Raw genomic sequence first — 18,632 nt, forward strand, 5'->3', positions numbered from 1 at the left:
CTTCAGCCGGTCTCTCCACATGTCGGTCGACAGACGCTCATAGGTGCCACCCGCTCTTCAACCTCTTCTACCTATTTTCAGTTCACTGCCGGCAATACGGCTCTAGTTAGGAACCCAAATAGCTGGTCTGCTGTCAAGACGTGCTCCGGCCTTGTCGTTAGGCCTCGGGGCATGAAACGGCGTGGAGGATGGCTTTCCAGACGGATGTTCTTCGCGATGGCGAGTGGGTTACGGAAACGGTCGCTATCAACGATATGCTCAAGGCAGGTACCAACAACAAACCCAGTGTACCGGAGCAGCGTATCGACCAACCCCCAACTATTGGCATTCTTACCAAAACCGTCATTGAGAGTCCTGTAGCACACTGGATGCTTCCTGTGCGGCTACGGTCTGCTCAGCATATGGACGTCGCCGTTATTGGAGTAAGTTTCCACTCATCTTCCGTTGCTTATCTACGTGCACCTAGTCGTGATCCTTGTCCAAATAATGGGTGGATCATTCACTTTTCCATTGCCAGCTCCTAACCTACTTCCAGGACCACTATGTGCAAATCAGTGAACTAGGACGAGATGGCCGGCTTCGCAACATTGTTCGCAAGACCGATTTTGGGTCTCGTATTCGAAATGCCAAGGTCATCGGTACTTCCCCGGAGAGCGCCACTGACGATGAAAACGACGAGGTTCAGGTCCATATCAAAATTGAAAAAGACGATTCCAAGCTGGACAATGGTGATAACAACAGCACATCTGGCGATGAGGAAATGGGGGGCATGGAGCCACATTGGTCGACCGACAAGGCAGCCGGACTCAGTTTACCTCCACAACAACTTCTCGTCGTGCTCGAAAGCGGCGACTGTGTTTTCCTTTTCATCCACCCCCAAAGCGGCGACAACCCCATATTCGTGTCGACACATTGCCAGCCACTTAGTAACCGAATCGTGCAGCCCGGGTTTCACACATGTGTTGATCCCAGCTCTCGATACGTGGCTGTTGCCTGCCCAGAAAACTTTTTCATTGTACACGAGCTGGAATCCTCTCAAAAGCTCAACGATGCATACTCACGAAACAAACCATTGAAACCCATCAAATACTCCCGCCCCCGTGCCGTGCAGGGCGTCATACACAAGATGGAGTTCTTGTATCCACGTACCGAAGACGACTACCACATCATTCTCCTACTCATTATCGTCAACAATGGAAAGTCTCGGATGGTAACGTACGAATGGGAAGCTGGTGATAACCTTGCAGCCGTTTTCAGGGACGAGAAGAGGGGGCACCCGCTCCCTCCACAGCATCAGATGCCAATTTTGATCGTGCCTCTGACGCTTCACTCGGCTTTTTTTGCTATATCAGCACGTCATATTGGCGTTTGCAAGGATGCACTCAATCTTCCCACCGAGTTCGACGACTTTGCAATGGAAGTACACGAAACATCGCGATTTCACCATGGTCGCGGTATTCCCTATTGGGCAGCGTGGACGCGGCCATACCGGCTCCCCACATACAACACAACACGAGACAGCATCTACCTTGCACGGGAAGATGGCGTTGTCATGTTTTTGGATATCAACTCTGACAACATTCTCGGTGCGTCGGTGGAGATTGGAAAATTTGAGTGCAATATCGGCACAGCATTTTGCAGCTTGTTTGACGACTTTAATGATATTTTGATAATGGGCGGTGACTCCGGCCCGGGCACAATATGGCAGGTATGTTGCCAAACTTGGAGTGAATAAAAAGGGTCAGGCTAGTTGTCATGCTAACAGTGATCGGTGGATCGGTGCAGATCCGACCTCGGCAGCCCAACATGCAGCTTGGGAAAATACCAAATTGGTCCCCAGTCGTTGATTTTGTGACCACCGACGAATTTGCCACGGTCAATGGGCTTGTTGGAGCCAAAGGAAACAAGATAGAGGCCAGGAGTCACGACGCAAATAGACTGTCTGCTGCCCCTCACTTGCCAAATCCAGACCGCATTTTCAGTACTTCTGGTCGTGGTGTTACAGGAGCCATCACCGAGTTTCGACACGGCTTACGCGCAGATTTGGGCCTTGAAGTCGACTATCCCGTACCTGTCAAAACGGCTTGGATATTTGCAACGAGAACCGACGACTATGACATCGAGTTTCAAGTCCTGATCTCTTTGGTTGACAAGTCCGAGGTCTTCTATTTATCCGCCGATCTCGCACAAGTTGGTATTCACGAAGAAGGGACCACATTATACGACTTGGAATCCCGGACGCTGGTCACAGCACAGTTGTCCGAAGACGTGATCGTGCAGGTGACGGAAAACTATATTGTCTTTTCCGGCCCCAGCTCAAGGTAAGTTGACTACGAGGTGTGCAGCCCATTCAAAAGAACTTCTCTAACCTTGACTGGAAAAAACAGCACAAGACACCTGCACACCAACACCTTTCAGAAGCCACAAGTTACAGTCATAGATGCTTGCATATTTGGAGACCTTTTGGCTATCTCAACCCTAGTAGGGACTGTGTTTGCAGGACACCTACTGCAGCTCAAGCCGGACAAAACTGTTGTCATAGTGGAGACATTTGAATTACCGGGTGATGCTACCTGCCTCAGCTTATCTTCATTCTTGGGCTCGCCATATATCGTCGTCGGTCTTATGGTTAATGGAAGTCCATCGATTTTGATTTATCACGTCAAAGACGGCGAAAAATCGCAGTCGATGCTTATTGATCCAGGAAGCGGTAAGTGAATAATAGCTAGCAGGAGCGCGGTCATTGTGCCTACGGACTATTACTTTGCTAACAATGATATAGATGAGTTTACTAGAATTTTTCATGGCCAATCCGATGGGGGGGATCCTCTGTTGAATCGACCGCTCGAATCAATCAGCAGTGTCGCCCTGCTGCCCCGACGTGGAAACGAAGCTGCAATCGTGTTTGGAACAAGAGCAGGCGATCTTGTGACCCTAATTCTTGATGAATCTGGGGTTCTCTCTGGAAATGTAGAAAGAATCGGCCCAAGCACGGTGCAAGTGGTCATCCTCGACGACGTTTACCTCGGAAAAGCAGTTCTGGCAACATGTGATGGCCGGATTTCTATGCATTACGGATCTGGAGAGAAGGCGGCCACGTTCCGATCGACACACACAGTCTGGCCATTTGATGCCGCTGCCCTCAACAAGCCAGCACCATATATCAACAGCGTGACTGTGCTAACCGGCGGTCTGCCTGGCCGCCTGAACAAAACGCAACTTGTACTTTCGTCAACAAAACAATTTATGCTGGCAGAACTACACCCTCAGCCGGGGCCGGTTCAACGTAGCTTACCACTCAACGGCACGCCTGCCAAGGTGATCTACTCCCACACGCTTGGCTGCTTGGTTGTAGCAATCAAGGATCTTGAAAATCGGCCCACGCTCCAATTTATCGATCCCGACACTGGAGAAGACCAATCGATGCCGACCGACAAAAATGGCGAGGCCGTTGAGTTCGTATCCGGCCTTGGCAAATCAGGCGACCAGATACTGTCGCTAGGTGAGTGGAACTACGAACGGCAAGGAGACAAGTGGGTATTTTTGCTTGTTTGCACCAAGGGTGGGCGTTTCCTCATCCTTTCTACGACACGCACCATTGTCGACCAGCAACCAAAAGTCAAGTACTGGACGCGATACAAAAAGAGCTTTGCCGAGCCCGTGCATTCTGTTGTCAGCCGAGGTGAGGATGTGTTCTCCTGCGTGGGCTCGACGATTTACTGGGACAAATTGGATCTAGAGGTGAAGCGTCTAAGCACATGCGGGACGTTTGAGTTAAATTCATCTGCAACATCTCTCCGGATTGTCAATCACAAGCTCGTGGCAGTGACCGACGACGATGGCTCGGTCGAGATCATCGACATATCCGATGGCGCTCCAGGCGAGATGGCACTGTACCACGGAGACTCGGAGCAAAGGTCTGCAACGCACATGATTGAGATCGGCAGCAAGATATCAGGCAACGATCTTGATACGTCTCTACTTCTGGTGTGTGGTCGCGATGCGACGGCTTCCGGATTGTGGATCCCATGGCGGCAACCGGGGAGAGACTGCTCAGTGATTTTCGAAGCCGACTTGCCCGCGTCGGTGCGCAAACTTGTGCGTGGACGGACTCGTCCAAGCTGGCAGCAGGCCCGGCGCAAGGTGCAGTACGGTCTCGTCCCAAGTACGCCTGACGAAGCAGAAATCCTAGGTGTATGCCTCGATGGGTCTTTGCAACACTTTACGCTCCTTGGCCTACCGATTTGGCGCCTTCTACGACTTGTGCATGAATTCGCATTGAGCTCGCCAGTTCTCTTTCCTTTTACGTACGATGAAAACGACGAAGACGACGACTATGAAAACGATTCAAGAACAAGCGACAGTACGGTTATGCACATTGACGGAGATATGCTACAACGGTGCTTGGACAAACGAGCCCTCGAGCAGCTCTTTGCGAAGCCTTCACGCGCCGCGAGACTATATGCCGTACTTGAGAAGCTCGACAATGGTGTTTTAACGGCAGGCTTCGACCACCTGCAAGGACCTACCTTAAATGCAGGGACGCATTCTGAGGCGAATGGAACACACGGACCAGCTCTCGATGAGCGAACTCGCAGATGCATCAAGTTGCTCTACACTATTTTGGAGTACTATCTGCAACCGGCCATCTGAGACATGACACCGACAGTGCGTGCGCAAAGTATACGAGACTACCATACTCGTACTGCAGCGACTCCACATGCTCATCATTTCTTGTCAGTTATTGTTGTTTTTTTACTGTTCCGTCATCTTCGTATGAATTTTTTCACGGTCTTTGCTTGTTCGGCTTTCTTTTGTTCTAGGCGCATTACTACAACATTTGGGTCCCGGATTTCACTTTACAGAGATGCGGATTCATAGAGGCGGATGGCAGGCTGCACATTATACGATAGTAGAAGGTTTTGGCTCGTTCGGTTTGATATTGTTGCAGTTGCTTGCCGGTTAGGAGGTGCATTTATTGACGGTCCGGGTGGTGCGGCCTCGTTCATAAAAGTAAGCTACAGCAACAAAACATATGAAAATTTCAAGGCAAGGCCGAGTTAAAATGCATTTGGAGGACCGGATTTTCTGTTGTGAAGCCCGTAAGCTCAGCCGTACTGCCAGGCTTAATAAAAATGCTTGAACACTGGTTGTGACGGTGACGTCGTGAGAACTATCCAAAGCTTAAACCGCATGTGACAGAAAAGTTGACAGTAGGTTGAGTGATTCAGAAGAAATAAAGCAAGTATAGGTCTTAGTTTATATATAGGTGTGTATCAATCAAAGAAAACAAATTACTTCAAACGATTTTTCTTTTTTCTTCTTTTATTTGAAAAAATGTGTTCTAAATAATTTCTATATTAATTCTCATAAAATGATCAATGTTATCGTCGAACGTCTACAAAATACTGCAGAGTCAGGGGTTAATTGTTGCCGTTCAGAATCGATCTATGGGCTTTTCTCAAACGAGTATAATTAGTGGGGCCGCCGTATTGGGCTAGATGGGCGCTGTAGTAGTGGCGCATATCAGTGTCAGTGAATTGCCCCTCATGCGCTGGCCAGGCCAGGTCAGTTGCGCAAAGTGTCCGGCGTTGGTCTGTCGTGCCTTCCCCGCACACACGCGCTGAAATACTGCAAAAAGATATGTTCTTGCCTACCGGACTTAATTTTTTGCCCACCCGCGCCTTCCTTTCTTAGGCTGGGTGGCCATTAACGTAGAGACTTAGTCTCGCCCTGGCTATTTTTTTTCTGCGGTTTCCAGAAATCCTCAAACACTTTGTTCTCGCCAACAGCCTCTGTCGATACCTCGTTACGACAACAAACAAGAACGACCAACTGCACTTATCTTGTATACGAGATAGTGCTGGCAACCGACGGAACGCGTCACATACCATACCGGCCGTCACATCCCCTCTCCCCCTCCCATTTCCACGTGGTACTACGAATCTGCCACGATGCCGCCGAAGAAGAAGGGAGGCAAGAAGGCCAACGACGATTGGGAAGCCGAACTCGGCGAGAGCATCGCACCCGTTTCTACGGCCCCGCCCGCCGACGGTGACGCCAAGAATGACGACGACGACGAAGGCGGCGGCGGCGGCGGCCTGATGGCCGTGCTGCGCAAGAACAAGGAGAAGCGCAAGAAGAAGGGCCTCTCCGAGGAGTTTGAGGACCCCAACGCCACGAACGGCAATGGCGATGCCTCAGCTGAGCCTGCTACCCTGCTGGCCGACAGGGCGCCCGTTGAGGCCACCATGGACGACGAGTTTGCCCTCCCCGAGAAGAAAGGCAAGGGCGGCAAGGGCAAGCAGGCACCCGCAAAGGCCGAGCCTGCAGACGAGGATGACGACAACAGCGGCCGCATACTGACTAAGGCCGAGAAGGAAAAACTCAAGAAGGAACGCGAGAAGCAACGGAAGAAGGAGCAGGCTAGCAAAAAGAAGTCTGAGCCAGCAAAGGCACCAGCCAAGGCCGCACCCGCAGCTGCTGCCGCACCTGTTGCTGCTGCTGCTGATGCTGCGGTTCCCGCTCCCGGACCTGCCGCGGCCGGTGGCAAGAAAAAGAAGATCCCTGCACACTTGCTTGCCATTCAGAAACAGCAGGAGGAGCTCCGTCTCCGCGCAGAAGAGGAGCAGCGTCTCTTGGAACAAGAAAAGGCCCGCATTGCGGAGCTCGAGCGGCAAGAGGCCGAAGAGGCGAAGCGCAAAGAGGAACAAAGAGCATTAAAGAAGCAAAAGGAGAAGGAGCGGATCGAGCAGCTCAAGAGGGAGGGCAAGTACCTTACCAAGGCACAGAAGGAGGCCAAGGCTCGCAACGAGCAGAAGCTCCAGCAGATGATGGCTGCGGGCATCAAGGTAGGCGGTCTGGATCAGACGGGCGCCGATGAAGACAAGAAGAAGTCGTCCACAGCGGACCGGAAGCGCAATGCCGGCCGCAAGGCCAAGGTTGACGAGGAGAAGGTCCTGGCCGAGGCTGCGGAGCGCGCACGCCTGAACGCCGAGAAGCTGGCCAAGGAGGCCGAGGAGCGCGAGAAGGCTGCCAAGAAGAAAGCCAAGGAGGAGGAAAGCAAGGCTGCCGCCACCGCCGAGAGCGATATTGACGATGACTGGGAAACTGCTGCCGCCACTGCTTCCAAGACGGAGGATGTCAAGGACAGCTGGGACGCCGACTCGGACGAGGAAGACAAGAAGTCTCTACCGGTCCGGCCAAAGAAGAAGAGCGGGGAGGGCGAGGACGACGACGACGACGACGACGAGAATGACGACGACGACGACAGCGATGAGGACAGCGAGGATGACAGCGACGAAGACACCAGCGAGGACGAGCAGGAGTCGGCCGCCAAGGCTGCCGAGGCGCAGCGCAAGCGTGAGCTGGCCGAGCTGCGCGAGAAGGAGCACCAGGCCGCTCTGGCTGCACGGTCCAAAGACAACCTGCGGTCGCCCATTTGCTGTATCATGGGCCACGTCGACACAGGCAAGACCAAGCTGCTGGACAAGGTCCGCCAGACCAACGTCCAGGAAGGCGAAGCAGGTGGTATTACTCAGCAGATTGGTGCTACGTACTTCCCCATCGAGGCCATTCGACAAAAGACCCAGGTTGTCAACAAGGACAACTCGTTCGACTTCAAGGTCCCCGGTCTGCTTATCATCGACACCCCCGGTCACGAGTCGTTCTCCAACCTCCGTTCCCGTGGTTCGTCGCTGTGTAACATTGCTATCCTAGTCGTCGACATCATGCACGGTCTGGAGCCCCAGACGCTCGAGTCTATGCGCATGCTGCGTGACCGGAAAACGCCCTTTATTGTCGCCCTCAACAAGATCGATCGTCTCTATGGCTGGAAGAAGGTTGATAACAACGGCTTCCAGGACAGTCTGGCGCTGCAGAACCGAGGCGTCCAGAACGAGTTCGCCAAGCGCCTCGAGCAGACCAAGGTCGCCTTTGCCGAGCAGGGTTTCAACTCGGAGCTCTTCTACGACAACAAGCAAAAGTCCCGTGTCGTGTCGCTGGTGCCCACCTCCGCCCACACAGGCGAGGGTGTCCCTGACATGCTGAAGCTGCTCGTCCACTTGACCCAGGAACGTATGGCTGAATCGCTGATGTACCTGTCCGAGGTGCAGGCGACCGTGCTCGAAGTCAAGGCCATCGAGGGCTTCGGTATGACCATTGACGTCATCTTGTCGAACGGTATCCTGCGTGAGGGTGACCGCATTATATTGTGCGGTGTCGAGGGTGTTATCAAAACAAATATTAGAGCCCTGCTCACACCTGCACCAATGCGCGAATTGCGTGTTCGGTCTGCCTACGTGCACAACAAGGAGGTCAAGGCCGCCATGGGTGTCAAGATTAGCGCGCCCGGCCTCGAGGGCGCTATTGCTGGTTCTCGGCTGTTGGTTGTCGGCAAGTACGACGACGAGGACGACCTTGAAGAGGAGGTCGAGTCCGATCTCGCCTCTGTCTTCAGCCGTGTTGAGAAGTCTGGTCGCGGTGTCAGTGTGCAGGCCTCGACGCTGGGTTCGCTCGAGGCTCTGCTAGACTTTTTGAAGGACTGCAAGATCCCCGTCGCCAATGTCGGCATTGGTCCGGTCTACAAGCGTGATGTCATGCAGACCGGTATCATGCTGGAAAAAAGCCCCGACTACGCAGTCATGCTATGTTTCGATGTCAAGGTCGACAAGGAGGCTGCCGCCTACGCCGAAGATCAGGGGGTCAAGATCTTTACGGCCGACATTATCTACCACTTGTTTGATGCCTTCACCAAGCACATGGCCGTCCTGAGCGAGAAGAAGAAGGAGGAGTCCAAGATGCTGGCTGTCTTCCCTTGCGTGCTCAACACCGTCGCTGTCTTCAACAAGACGGCCCCTATTGTCGTGGGTGTCGATGTTGTCGAGGGCAACCTGCGCATCAACACGCCTTTGGCCGTCGTTAAGACCAACCCCAACACCAACCAGAAGGAGATTATCAGCGTCGGCAGAGTGTACGTTTGCCCTTTCAAACTCTTAACAATGTTGAATTCAAAAAAAAAAAAAAAAAAAAAAAAAAAAGACCAATTCCCATACTAACTAAGCGTTTAGGACCTCCATTGAGCGCGAACACAAGCAAATCCAGATCTGCAAAAAGGGCCAGCCGTCTGTGGCCGTTAAGATCGAGATGGGTGGCCACCAGCCAGCCTATGGCCGTCATCTGGAGGAGTCGGATACCCTCATCAGCCAGATTTCGCGTGCCAGTATCGACACACTAAAGGAGTTCTACCGCAGCGACGTCTCGGACGACGAGTGGAAGCTGCTGATCAAGCTGAAACCTGTCTTCAACGTGATCTAGGAACCGGAGACAAGTAACGCATACTCTAGATGTCTTGTCCCTCTTTTCTTTTATATGTTGAATTCTCATGCGATTCATTTTGTCTCGATTTTATGCTAAAATAAGACGGTGGTTTTTCATGTACTTTATTCATTTTGGTTTTTTTTGCTTTTTTGCTACCACATCTTGCGTCTTGTTTTGTCCTTTTAAAGAGAAAAGTTTACATTTAATTTCGAAAATAACACCAAACAAATACAATAAGTAACACTTATGGGTAGCACATTTTTTGGGTGACGAGGGATGCCGCGCTTGCAGAGAAACGTTCTATCTTCTTGACAATCCGTATTGTATCATGGAGTTCTGGTTTTTATTTGTCGATGAAATGATGCCTTATGGAGAGTCCTTCTAAAACATTTCTTGAAATTATCGCGAAAGAGTGGTGCCCTCGCTTGGCCATGGTTGGTGTGACGATTTTATGCGTGGCCGTTGTTAGGCAAAAATGTCCCAATACAATAAACACACTGTGAATAACAAAAAAAAACCTCGTTTCAAATTTATCTCGCATGAAAACAACAGAAAATGAAGATGGAAAGCAATAATCCATCAAAAAAAGATTAAAAAAAAACACACAAAAGTCACTATCCTTCCCTTTGTTCCTTCATGATCTAAATCGGTTTTTTATCGTCAGAATTCTTTCTCGTTATCTACATTTCACCGTCTGCCATTCAGTCGACCTCCTCAATCGTGGGGTTCTTAGCCGGGTCGGCGTCGGGCATCTCGGCATCCGGGGCGTTGGGGTCACCGTTGGCCGCGTTATTAGCAATGGCAGCCTCCTCAGTCGCCTTCTTGGCGGCGGCCTTCTGGGCCAGCTCAGCAGCCAGCTTCTGGCGCTCAATCTCGTTCTGCTCCCACCAACGCTGGTGGATGGGGCCGACAAGAGCGCTGATCTCCTCCTTCTTGGAGCGGTAGATGGACATGGTGGTGTCGTAGCCATCATCCTCGAGCCAGTCCTGGGTGGCGGTCAGCTTGGCCAGGATCTTTTCCCGGTCGCTGTCGCTGGAGAACTTGACGTAGATGCCATCGTATTCCTCCTCGCCGGAGTCGCTCTTGGTGAGCTTGTCGCGGACGTCGTAGATGTAGGACTCGAGAGAGTTCTTCATCTCCTCTGTGTCGAAAACGAGCTTGTCGTTGGCAGTCATCTTGCCTTCCTTCTCCTTGGCATCCTCAACGGCGGGCTGCTCCAGAGCGTTGGCAGCCGAGACGACCGGCAGGTTGTCCTTGCGGACCTGTTTGCGGACCTTGCGGGTCTTGGGCTTGACCTCCTCCGCGGGGGCGTCCGTGTCCATAGCCTCGCCTGCTGGAGCGGCAGCGTCGTCCGTCTTTGGCGGCTCCTCTTCTTTGATTTCCTCTTCGACCTCCTGGTCCTCGACAGAGTAGGCGCTGTCCAGATTTAGGACACCGTCAGGGTTGACGCGGGCACGCAGCTTGCAAGTCATGTAGTCGTCGGGGCCACCAATAGTGGGCTTGACGCCTTTGACGGAGAAGCGAGCGATCCACGGCTTCATGCCAGCGGGGATGTCCTGCGGCTCGTAGTAGCGGGCCTCCAGGTCAAAAGGCCGTTTCCGGAAGAAGGTCAGGACCTTGGTGGAGGGCATGGCGTTACCCTTGCCAAAGACAACCAGGTTCGGCTCCTCGTCGGGAATATCGTTGGCCTTCTCCCAGGTGAACTCGATGGGGTAGGAGACAACATCGTGCACGGCGAACTCGCGCACGCGGAAGATGGGCGACTGCAGGGCGCTGGCGAAAGCACAACCCCGGGCAACAGCCTCGTCCTGGTTCAGGGTGAAGGACAGCGGCTTGCCGAAGAAGTCCTGGATGCGCTCCTTGATGGCAGGGACACGGGAACCGCCACCAACGACCTCGACGATGTCAATGTCCTCCTTGGACAGGCCGGCGTCGGCCAGAGCCTGCATCAGGGGCACGGTGGTTCGGGACAGCAGAGGCTCGACCAGCGACTCGAAGTCGGCGCGGGACAGCGAGGTGGAGACGTCCTTGTCTTCCATCAGCATCTCAATGTTCAGGGGGGCGGTCTGGTTGGCGGAAAGAATCTTCTTGAGCTTCTCGGCGGCGACCAGGACACGAGCACGAGCACGAGCGTTCGTGTTGATGTCCACGGCCAGCTTGGGATTGGCGACGAACTCCCTCTGGAAGTGGTCGACAATGGCCTTGTCAAAGTCGCGGCCACCGTAGTGGCGGTCAAATGCAGTGCCCTTGACGGTGAGCTCGCCCTTGCGGAACTCGACGACCGAGGCGGTGAAGGTAGAGTGACCGACATCGACGAACATGACACGGCGGGGTTTCTCGTCACCGGTGGGCAGGTCAAGCTTGGTAATGCCGTAGCCAAGGGCGGCGGCAGTGGTGTCGTTCAGCAGGCGCTGCACCGACAGGTCGGCAATGTTGAGGGCTGTGATGAGGCTGCGGCGTTGACGGTCGGTGAACCAAGCAGGCACGCTCAAGACCAAGTTTGTGACAGGGACCTTGATCTCGTCGGCGGTCGACTGCTTGATCTTGCCAATGAACATGGCCAGCAGCTGTGTCGCAGAGAAGCGCTCCTTCTTGCCGAGGTACGAAACCTCAGCGCCGACCTCGCCATTGACGTCGATGAGAGGCGCAGAGATGTACTGCTGCTCGATCTGGATGTCGGCCTCCTTAAAGGAACGGCCGACAAGGCGCTTCAGAGAAGAGACGGTGTTCTTCAGGTTGGAGATCTCCTGTGTCTTGGCGGCCTCACCGAGGTAGCGGTTCTTGGGGCCGAAGCCGACGAGAGAACTAAAAGAAACATGTTAGACAGAGTCGGGACCGGAGGGGAATGCATCCCGAGTAGGGAAGTAAGCCAGGATGGGGTATAGACTCACGGAGTCGCGCGGTTGGACACCTCGTTGGTGATCTACAGAAAGGGACGGGTAGTTAGCAAAGCTTGTTGGGCCGCGAAGCGAAAGTAGGGCGAGGGAACAGTCGGAGAAGCAGAGGTCAGGCGGTGACAACGTTGTTATTGTGCCACAACGCTGGCTAGAAGCAAAAAGGAACGATCGAACGACAACGGGACAAGGCACGAATAACTTACCACGTCGACACCACGGTTGCGGGCCACGGCGACCACCGTGTTCATGGTGCCCAAATCAACACCTGTGACATTGTTAGTGGACCGCAATAGCAAACTGCCTCCCGGGAGCAGCGGAAGTGCGACAGGAATGCCGGGGCATGGCCTAGGCGTCAAGACTTACCGACAACACTCATGATGGGCGAGTATATGCGAAACGGCCGGGAGAGGTGTTGATGAAGGTGGGATGGGCGAGCTTAGATCAATTGTGATCTGAACGGCAGGTGAAGAGAGAGAGGGGTTCGTTTGCGATGGGTCGTACCAGGTCCGTTGGGAGAGGGTGAGGACAATTCGGTGATTACGATGGCAGAGTAGAGATGCGGTAGGGTGTAATCAGAGGAAAACCTTTTTTTGGACACCTTTATTATGTATCTCTCGGTCGTCTGCGGTCGCTTTTGGGAAGCAGAAAAAAAAAACTAGAGGAAAGAAGGCGGCTGCCCGCTAGGTTGGATAATAATAGTGGGGTCGTTGCTGGCTTTCGCCTTGGTTGCTCCTTCTCTTTCTCTGCGTTTCTACCCCCGTAACTGTCCGTTTGGAGGGGGAGGGGAAGGAGCGACAGGGCAGAATAAAAGCGTCCACACAGAGCAGGAGGCGGCAAGAGCGACGGAGGGGCAACTCAGAAGAAGCTACTCTTTGGTGTGGGTTGTACCTCAGAAGTACCTTTGTCGTAAACTCAGGCTCGGTAATAGAAAGAATGGGAAAAAAGTTGATGACACTGATTTCGAAAGAGGAAAAGAGATCAAAGACAACGAGTTTTTTTAAAAAAAATAAGAAAAGTATGCGAAAGTCCAAACTGCGAAAAGCCAAAGCGTGGGATGCTTGTTGATGATAGCGATGCCCAGCCTTGTTCCAGGGCAACAAATAGCAGTTGGGCCAAGAAGCGTAAAGAAGCTTCGAGATGTTCCTAGCAACGGGGAAGGCGCAGGGTAGGAGGGGCAACTTCCTACAGTTCTTAGCATGCAAAACTCTGATTCACCTGAAGAAAAACAACGTGGGCGGCTCACCGCCTTCCCAATTCGACTACAAGCGAAGTCGCGTCAAGGTACCTTCCACTGCGCGTTGTACGACATACTCGCATCTCTCATTGGGCTTCAACAGTGAAAGCGCTGGACTCTTTTTATAAATCGCATTATGCAGTTTTCTACAACGGGATGTTTTAATAGTTAAGCGCAAAAATAGCACAAAGTATTAAACATCAGGCGCCCTTACATCTTTGAACTGCTTTTAACTTGTTTCCTTTGACGGTCCTCTGCTAATTATTCACGCGCGCACGCCACCTGTCAGTCTTAATGATGCATGATGGCCCCCCCTGGACCACAGGTCACTCTTCACTGTCTCCTCTCCTTCCTCAGCGAGGAGGCGATAGATTCGCCTGTAGCTTGGCGTCGTCTGCTCCCTTGTCTTCAGCGCTCTGGTCGTCTGCGTCTCTCTCCTCCTCGCTGCTTGGAGACCTCGCTATATAGCCGAGGCGCCCAAGCGGGCTAGGACGGACGGCCGAGCCTACCTGTGTAAGCGAACCGCCCCCGCTCAAGGGAGAGTGCGGAGGCATAGCTGACATGGTAGGTTGTGGCTGAAGGTCCGGTGAGGATGCAGCGGAAACTGAGCGCGAGGCAGAGTGCCGTGAGCCAATGCTGTCATTGCTGGCTAGCCTTCTGTGGTCGGGGCGTCGAGGCGCCAAATGGTGGCTATTGACCTCTCTGTGGCCATGCGCGTCGCCCGTGTTCGCAGCCACCTCGGCGTCCGTGTAGAAACCGGCCTGTTGCATTTCTGCGTCTGAACGGTACTCGTACACCTGGCCTGGTGAAGGCATACCAAGAAGATGATGGCCTGCCGCGGTCGTTGTACCCGTGACAGTCGTGCCCGGGAAGCTCAGCTGGCTCGCTTGGGCCATTTCATATTTCCGACGGTCTTCATCGCTCATGATACTTTCCACTCGGCGTGGCATATAGACGGAGTTATTGTGTCCACCGCCACTGCCTCCCGGAATTGTGTTGTTTGATAAGAAACTCTCAAACGAGTCCCGGGGGTGTAGCGTGATGTACGGGCTGTTCCGCCCTCTGTTGCCAAGGTAGTTGCCATTGTTGTTGAGAAGTGATGGCGACGACTGGCCGAGAAGATTGAGACTGATCAGCGAGTCGTCCGGATAATGATACCAGCCGGTTGACGACCGCTCCGGGGCAGAGAACATGCCATCGATCTTGTCCGGTGGCTGCAACATGACCCGGCCACTCTTGGACCGGTTAACGGTATTTTCGTCGTTTGCGTTGCCTTGTTGATCCTGCGACAAGGGAAACCCGCTTTGGGGTGCGTTCTTTCTCTCGAAATAGCTACCCTCGCCGACTGTATCGGGTCTGCCAAACTGAGAAGTATTTGCTGTCGCCCGAGACACACCTGTATCACCAATGGAAGCAATGGCAGCCGCGTCCAGTCCTTTGGCACCTGAAGTGACGACCAAGCGCCCACCGGGACCCGATATAGATTTTCCGTCTGTAACAGCCAATCGCTTGCCACTCTTTTGGCGTTGAACCTCAGCAGCGGGAAGAAACGTCTCCGGGACAATATTGAGATCGTCGCCCTGCTCCTCAGCCTTCTCAATTGCCTCTTGCACTGTCGTCTTCTCCCCGTCGGCGGCGGCTGCATCAGCCCGAGGGCCGCCCCATGTTCGCTGGCCGGCCGTGAAGATACCATATACCATGTAATACCAATTGAAAAACGGGTTGAGAATGAACATGAGCGGGTAAAGCATGATTTTGAACCGACGGAGCTTGAAGCCAAAGTAGATCATCAAGACCCAGTTCAAACCCAAGGACACGCCAATAAACCCCACCGGCAGGTCGGCTATCTTCTTCGATGTTGTCATGAGTGCCAACACCATGATAAAGAAGAGTAAGGCAGTTGTTCGGATTGTGTTTTGCATGAAGCGAACTAGGATCAGAATAGGATATCGCTTCCAGAGACGCCAGTCCGTCAACATGCACACCTCATTGGTGATGAAACCTAGGAACCAGCGGCGGCGCTGCTTGATAAGTGACTTGACCGTCTGGACGGCCTCCGTTTTGCAGAAAGCAGACGTGCACATCTGGATCTGATACCGCTTCTTGGCACCGATCATGAACAGATGTGTGAGCCAACGGTCTTCGCCAAGATGACACTTGGCAAAGTCGAACAGGTCCTCACACTGCTCAGCTTTATCGGCAAAGTAATATTTGGCCATACGTCGGAATGCAGAGAAGCGCAGCATCGTAAGTGCGCCTGGAAGACAAGTGACAGCACCACAGCCAGACTCGACTGTCCGCTCAAACAGCTGGCCGTGCACGTACTCCATATCTTGCAAAAGCGTAATCAAGCTGTGACGTTGAGTCGTGGATGTGATGACACCTGTCATGGCTAGCATGTCGCGTCGGTTACCGGGGCTCAGTTCCATGTCGTAGACGAAATTTTGAAGACATACGCGGTCAAGGATGCAATCGGAATCGATGAAAAGTATGAACAAGTTGTCGTTCCGCTTCAAGTATTGCTGATAGACGCGGTCGATGAGCTTAAATGTTGACTTCTGGCAATGCCTTTTCCCACCGTGCGGGAAACGGGAAACGGTGACGCGTGCCGAGTGGTAGGTCACGTCAATGCTTTTCGGGTATGAATCAAGGGTCAATGGCACCCCTAGTTTTTCGATCGTGTTGAGATAAAGCTCATCCTCCTGGTCACCGTCGAATGATAAGAAGACGTGGATACATGATGGAGGATAATCGCACTCGACAACAGAGTTGATTGCTGTTATGAGGACTTCAGGTTCTTCCCGGTAGCACGGCATGACGACAACGACCTTTGGTGCCGATATTTCGTCCAGGACTTGTTTGATTCTCTTTGTTCGTCCCAATTGGTGTGTGACGATCTGGTAGATGCAGAATAGCCATGGAACAGTCAAGAGGCCTGCAAAGCTCCAGAATGCAAACCACTGTAAAACAGAGACCATACCGGCAGGCCACATTCGCACAACGGCAGAAGGCAGAGGAAGCGTCACGATCATAATGGGCAAAAAGATAAACCTGCAATGGAAATGGGTTGTGTTAGCGTATTTTGTCTCTGTTGGGACATCAAAAGTCAGGGGCAGACAACAAACCGTAATAATGTAAACGCTAGTCCAACAATGATAGCTAGGACATTGACCGTCCAATGCTCAGCTTTCCGGAACACTTTCCATAAGCAATATAGGAAAGCAGCAATCCATAAGAACCATTCTAGACAGGCTGCGACCATAACCAATCCGACAATAGCGGTGTAGACAATCTGGTCAAGGAATTGTTAGCGAAGTATCAAGACGGCATCAAGTTGGACTGGGAATACTCACGTCGTGGATTGGCCACGGGGTGTCAATGTTTGTCGCCATTTTCTTTCACTGAAGGACCAGCCCAGGTTGCAATTACGACGTATTGAGGTTGCCAATGCGCATTGGTGTCGCCGAGATGGCCCTCTATAACAGCTTTGGCAAAGCCTCAGCTGCTGGCGGGGCCACACCTATTTGTATCGAGAGGTGACAAGTATGCGGCAAAAATGTTGTTATTTTAAGACAGGTGTTCGGAGAGGAGACGGACAAAATAGGACGCAGTTGTAAGGGGGTGTGAAAAATGACGAAAATGCGTTGTCATGCAGCCATCCGGTCCCAAAGCTTAGTAGTGCCTTTTTTGTAGTCCTGTTCGCAGGTCGTGAACGTGTGGAGTAAAGTCCGATGAAGTTGTTTAATAATAGGCCCAGAGACTGCAATTGCAAAATCAAAGGACGAAGACGATGATCCGTGGTAGATTGGACTTTCCTACTCTTTCTCGCCGCGGATTGTTGGCCTGTACTTCTTGCTGGGAAGTTTACACTGAGGAGGCAACAACCGGTTACCTGCAGAGCGTGGCGGGTGGAACAAGGCAACCAGGATATACACGATGTGGTATGTGTCGTAAAAACAGGGGTTGACAATAGCAAAGGGCTTGCTGTGGGGGGATCGTAGTCGAGGAAAAGTCGAGAAAAACAACACGAAAGTTCGTGCAACAGTACCAGGGGCTTGTGGAATAGGAGTGTCGAGGCGAAACCAGCAAAGTGCATATGCGACGGGGAGCACGATTGTTGGTAAGCGAGAGAATATCGTGATCCAGAATATGCACACTTAGGCTCGTGTTAAATTCTCAGCGCGGTCGCATTCGTGACTAGTCGTTTGTCAACACAGCGGAAATCGTGCTATGCTGCGCATGAAGCTGTGGCACTGTGGTAGGAGTGACAAAAGGTGCCAGTGTTGGTATTTGCGTAACGCAAGTACGACCGTACGATAATTCAGGAAATCAGGGCGTCTTCGAGTCGACTGATGTTGTGTCTCTCTGGCTCGGTTAAAGTCTCCCTTGCCCTCTTGATGCGGACACTGACCAAGTACTGAAGAGACGTTGGATTGTATAAGATCAGTATTGAGATGTAAAAGGAGAAGAGAGGCCACGAGTTGAAAAGGTATAATTAGGAGATAGAAAGGAACACAGTATCAGGAAATAGAGGTCGGGCAACCGGGTCGTATAAACGAGATCGAGCAAAGATGCAATGAGAGAAGTAAGAGGAACGCGTGGCGTTTATGGCCCGTTGTGGAGATGATGAAGGAAAGAAGAATCAGAGTGTTACGAACCAGTGCATGAGAACAGGCGAATAGCAGGGTTGACACAAAAATTTCAGAAACACAGTGACGGGCGGCCGGCCAAGCGAGAAGGGAGGAAAAAGACGGGATAGGGAGAGGCCGGCGATGACGAGTATCAACTTGGTCTAAGGAAACAACTGTCCACGAAAGAAGCTGTGCATATAACCACTTAAGGATAGAATAGGCTCTCTGTGAGCTTTTGCAGTAGCTCTCGACTTTTCCTAAGATTTGTTCGCTGTCAATGAGGCTATTCGTCGTCGCAATATGCTCGCTCATCCTCCCGTCCTCGCTGACTCCATATTTTGAGCCCTCTTAGATCGTGGCGATCCACTGTGGTTCATCTGGCCGAAAGCGACAAAAGCGTTAGCAACGAGTCAATGCTCCCGAGTGGCCGCTAGAACAGGAAAACCGAGACGGCACTGGGAAACAGACAATAAGCGGGATGATTGCAAAAAGGCCAAAGAAAGAGGCTATAGGTCACAGGAAGTAGCGAGACGATGGCGTGCAGGAAAAACG

General features: G+C 52.4%; 3 protein-coding genes across 3 annotated transcripts; 1 reads left to right on the top strand and 2 right to left on the bottom strand.

The window, feature by feature from the left end:
• Nucleotides 1-188: 188 nt before the first annotated feature.
• On the top strand, nt 189-9,315 carry SPBR_06309 (uncharacterized protein; the record flags this gene model as incomplete). The annotated part of the gene is made up of 6 exons (XM_040764566.1): nt 189-422; nt 518-1,708; nt 1,786-2,321; nt 2,859-4,194; nt 5,862-8,971; nt 9,069-9,315. The coding sequence occupies 6 exons, from the start codon at nt 189-191 to the stop codon at nt 9,313-9,315; spliced, it is 6,654 nt and encodes a 2,217-aa protein (XP_040616961.1).
• A 704-nt stretch (nt 9,316-10,019) lies between these two features.
• Nucleotides 10,020-12,591, bottom strand: SPBR_06639 (heat shock 70kDa protein 4; the record flags this gene model as incomplete). The annotated part of the gene is made up of 4 exons (XM_040764895.1): nt 10,020-12,123; nt 12,210-12,241; nt 12,419-12,480; nt 12,579-12,591. 4 exons carry the CDS (start codon nt 12,589-12,591, stop codon nt 10,020-10,022), a joined length of 2,211 nt encoding a protein of 736 aa, XP_040616962.1.
• A 1,211-nt stretch (nt 12,592-13,802) lies between these two features.
• Nucleotides 13,803-15,878, bottom strand: SPBR_06833 (chitin synthase d; the record flags this gene model as incomplete). The annotated part of the gene is made up of 1 exon (XM_040765089.1): nt 13,803-15,878. One exon carries the CDS (start codon nt 15,876-15,878, stop codon nt 13,803-13,805), a length of 2,076 nt encoding a protein of 691 aa, XP_040616963.1.
• Between the last annotated feature and the right edge of the window lie 2,754 nt (nt 15,879-18,632).

This window comes from Sporothrix brasiliensis, assembly GCF_000820605.1.
Source record: "Sporothrix brasiliensis 5110 chromosome Unknown Cont20, whole genome shotgun sequence".
NCBI lineage: Eukaryota > Fungi > Ascomycota > Sordariomycetes > Ophiostomatales > Ophiostomataceae > Sporothrix > Sporothrix brasiliensis.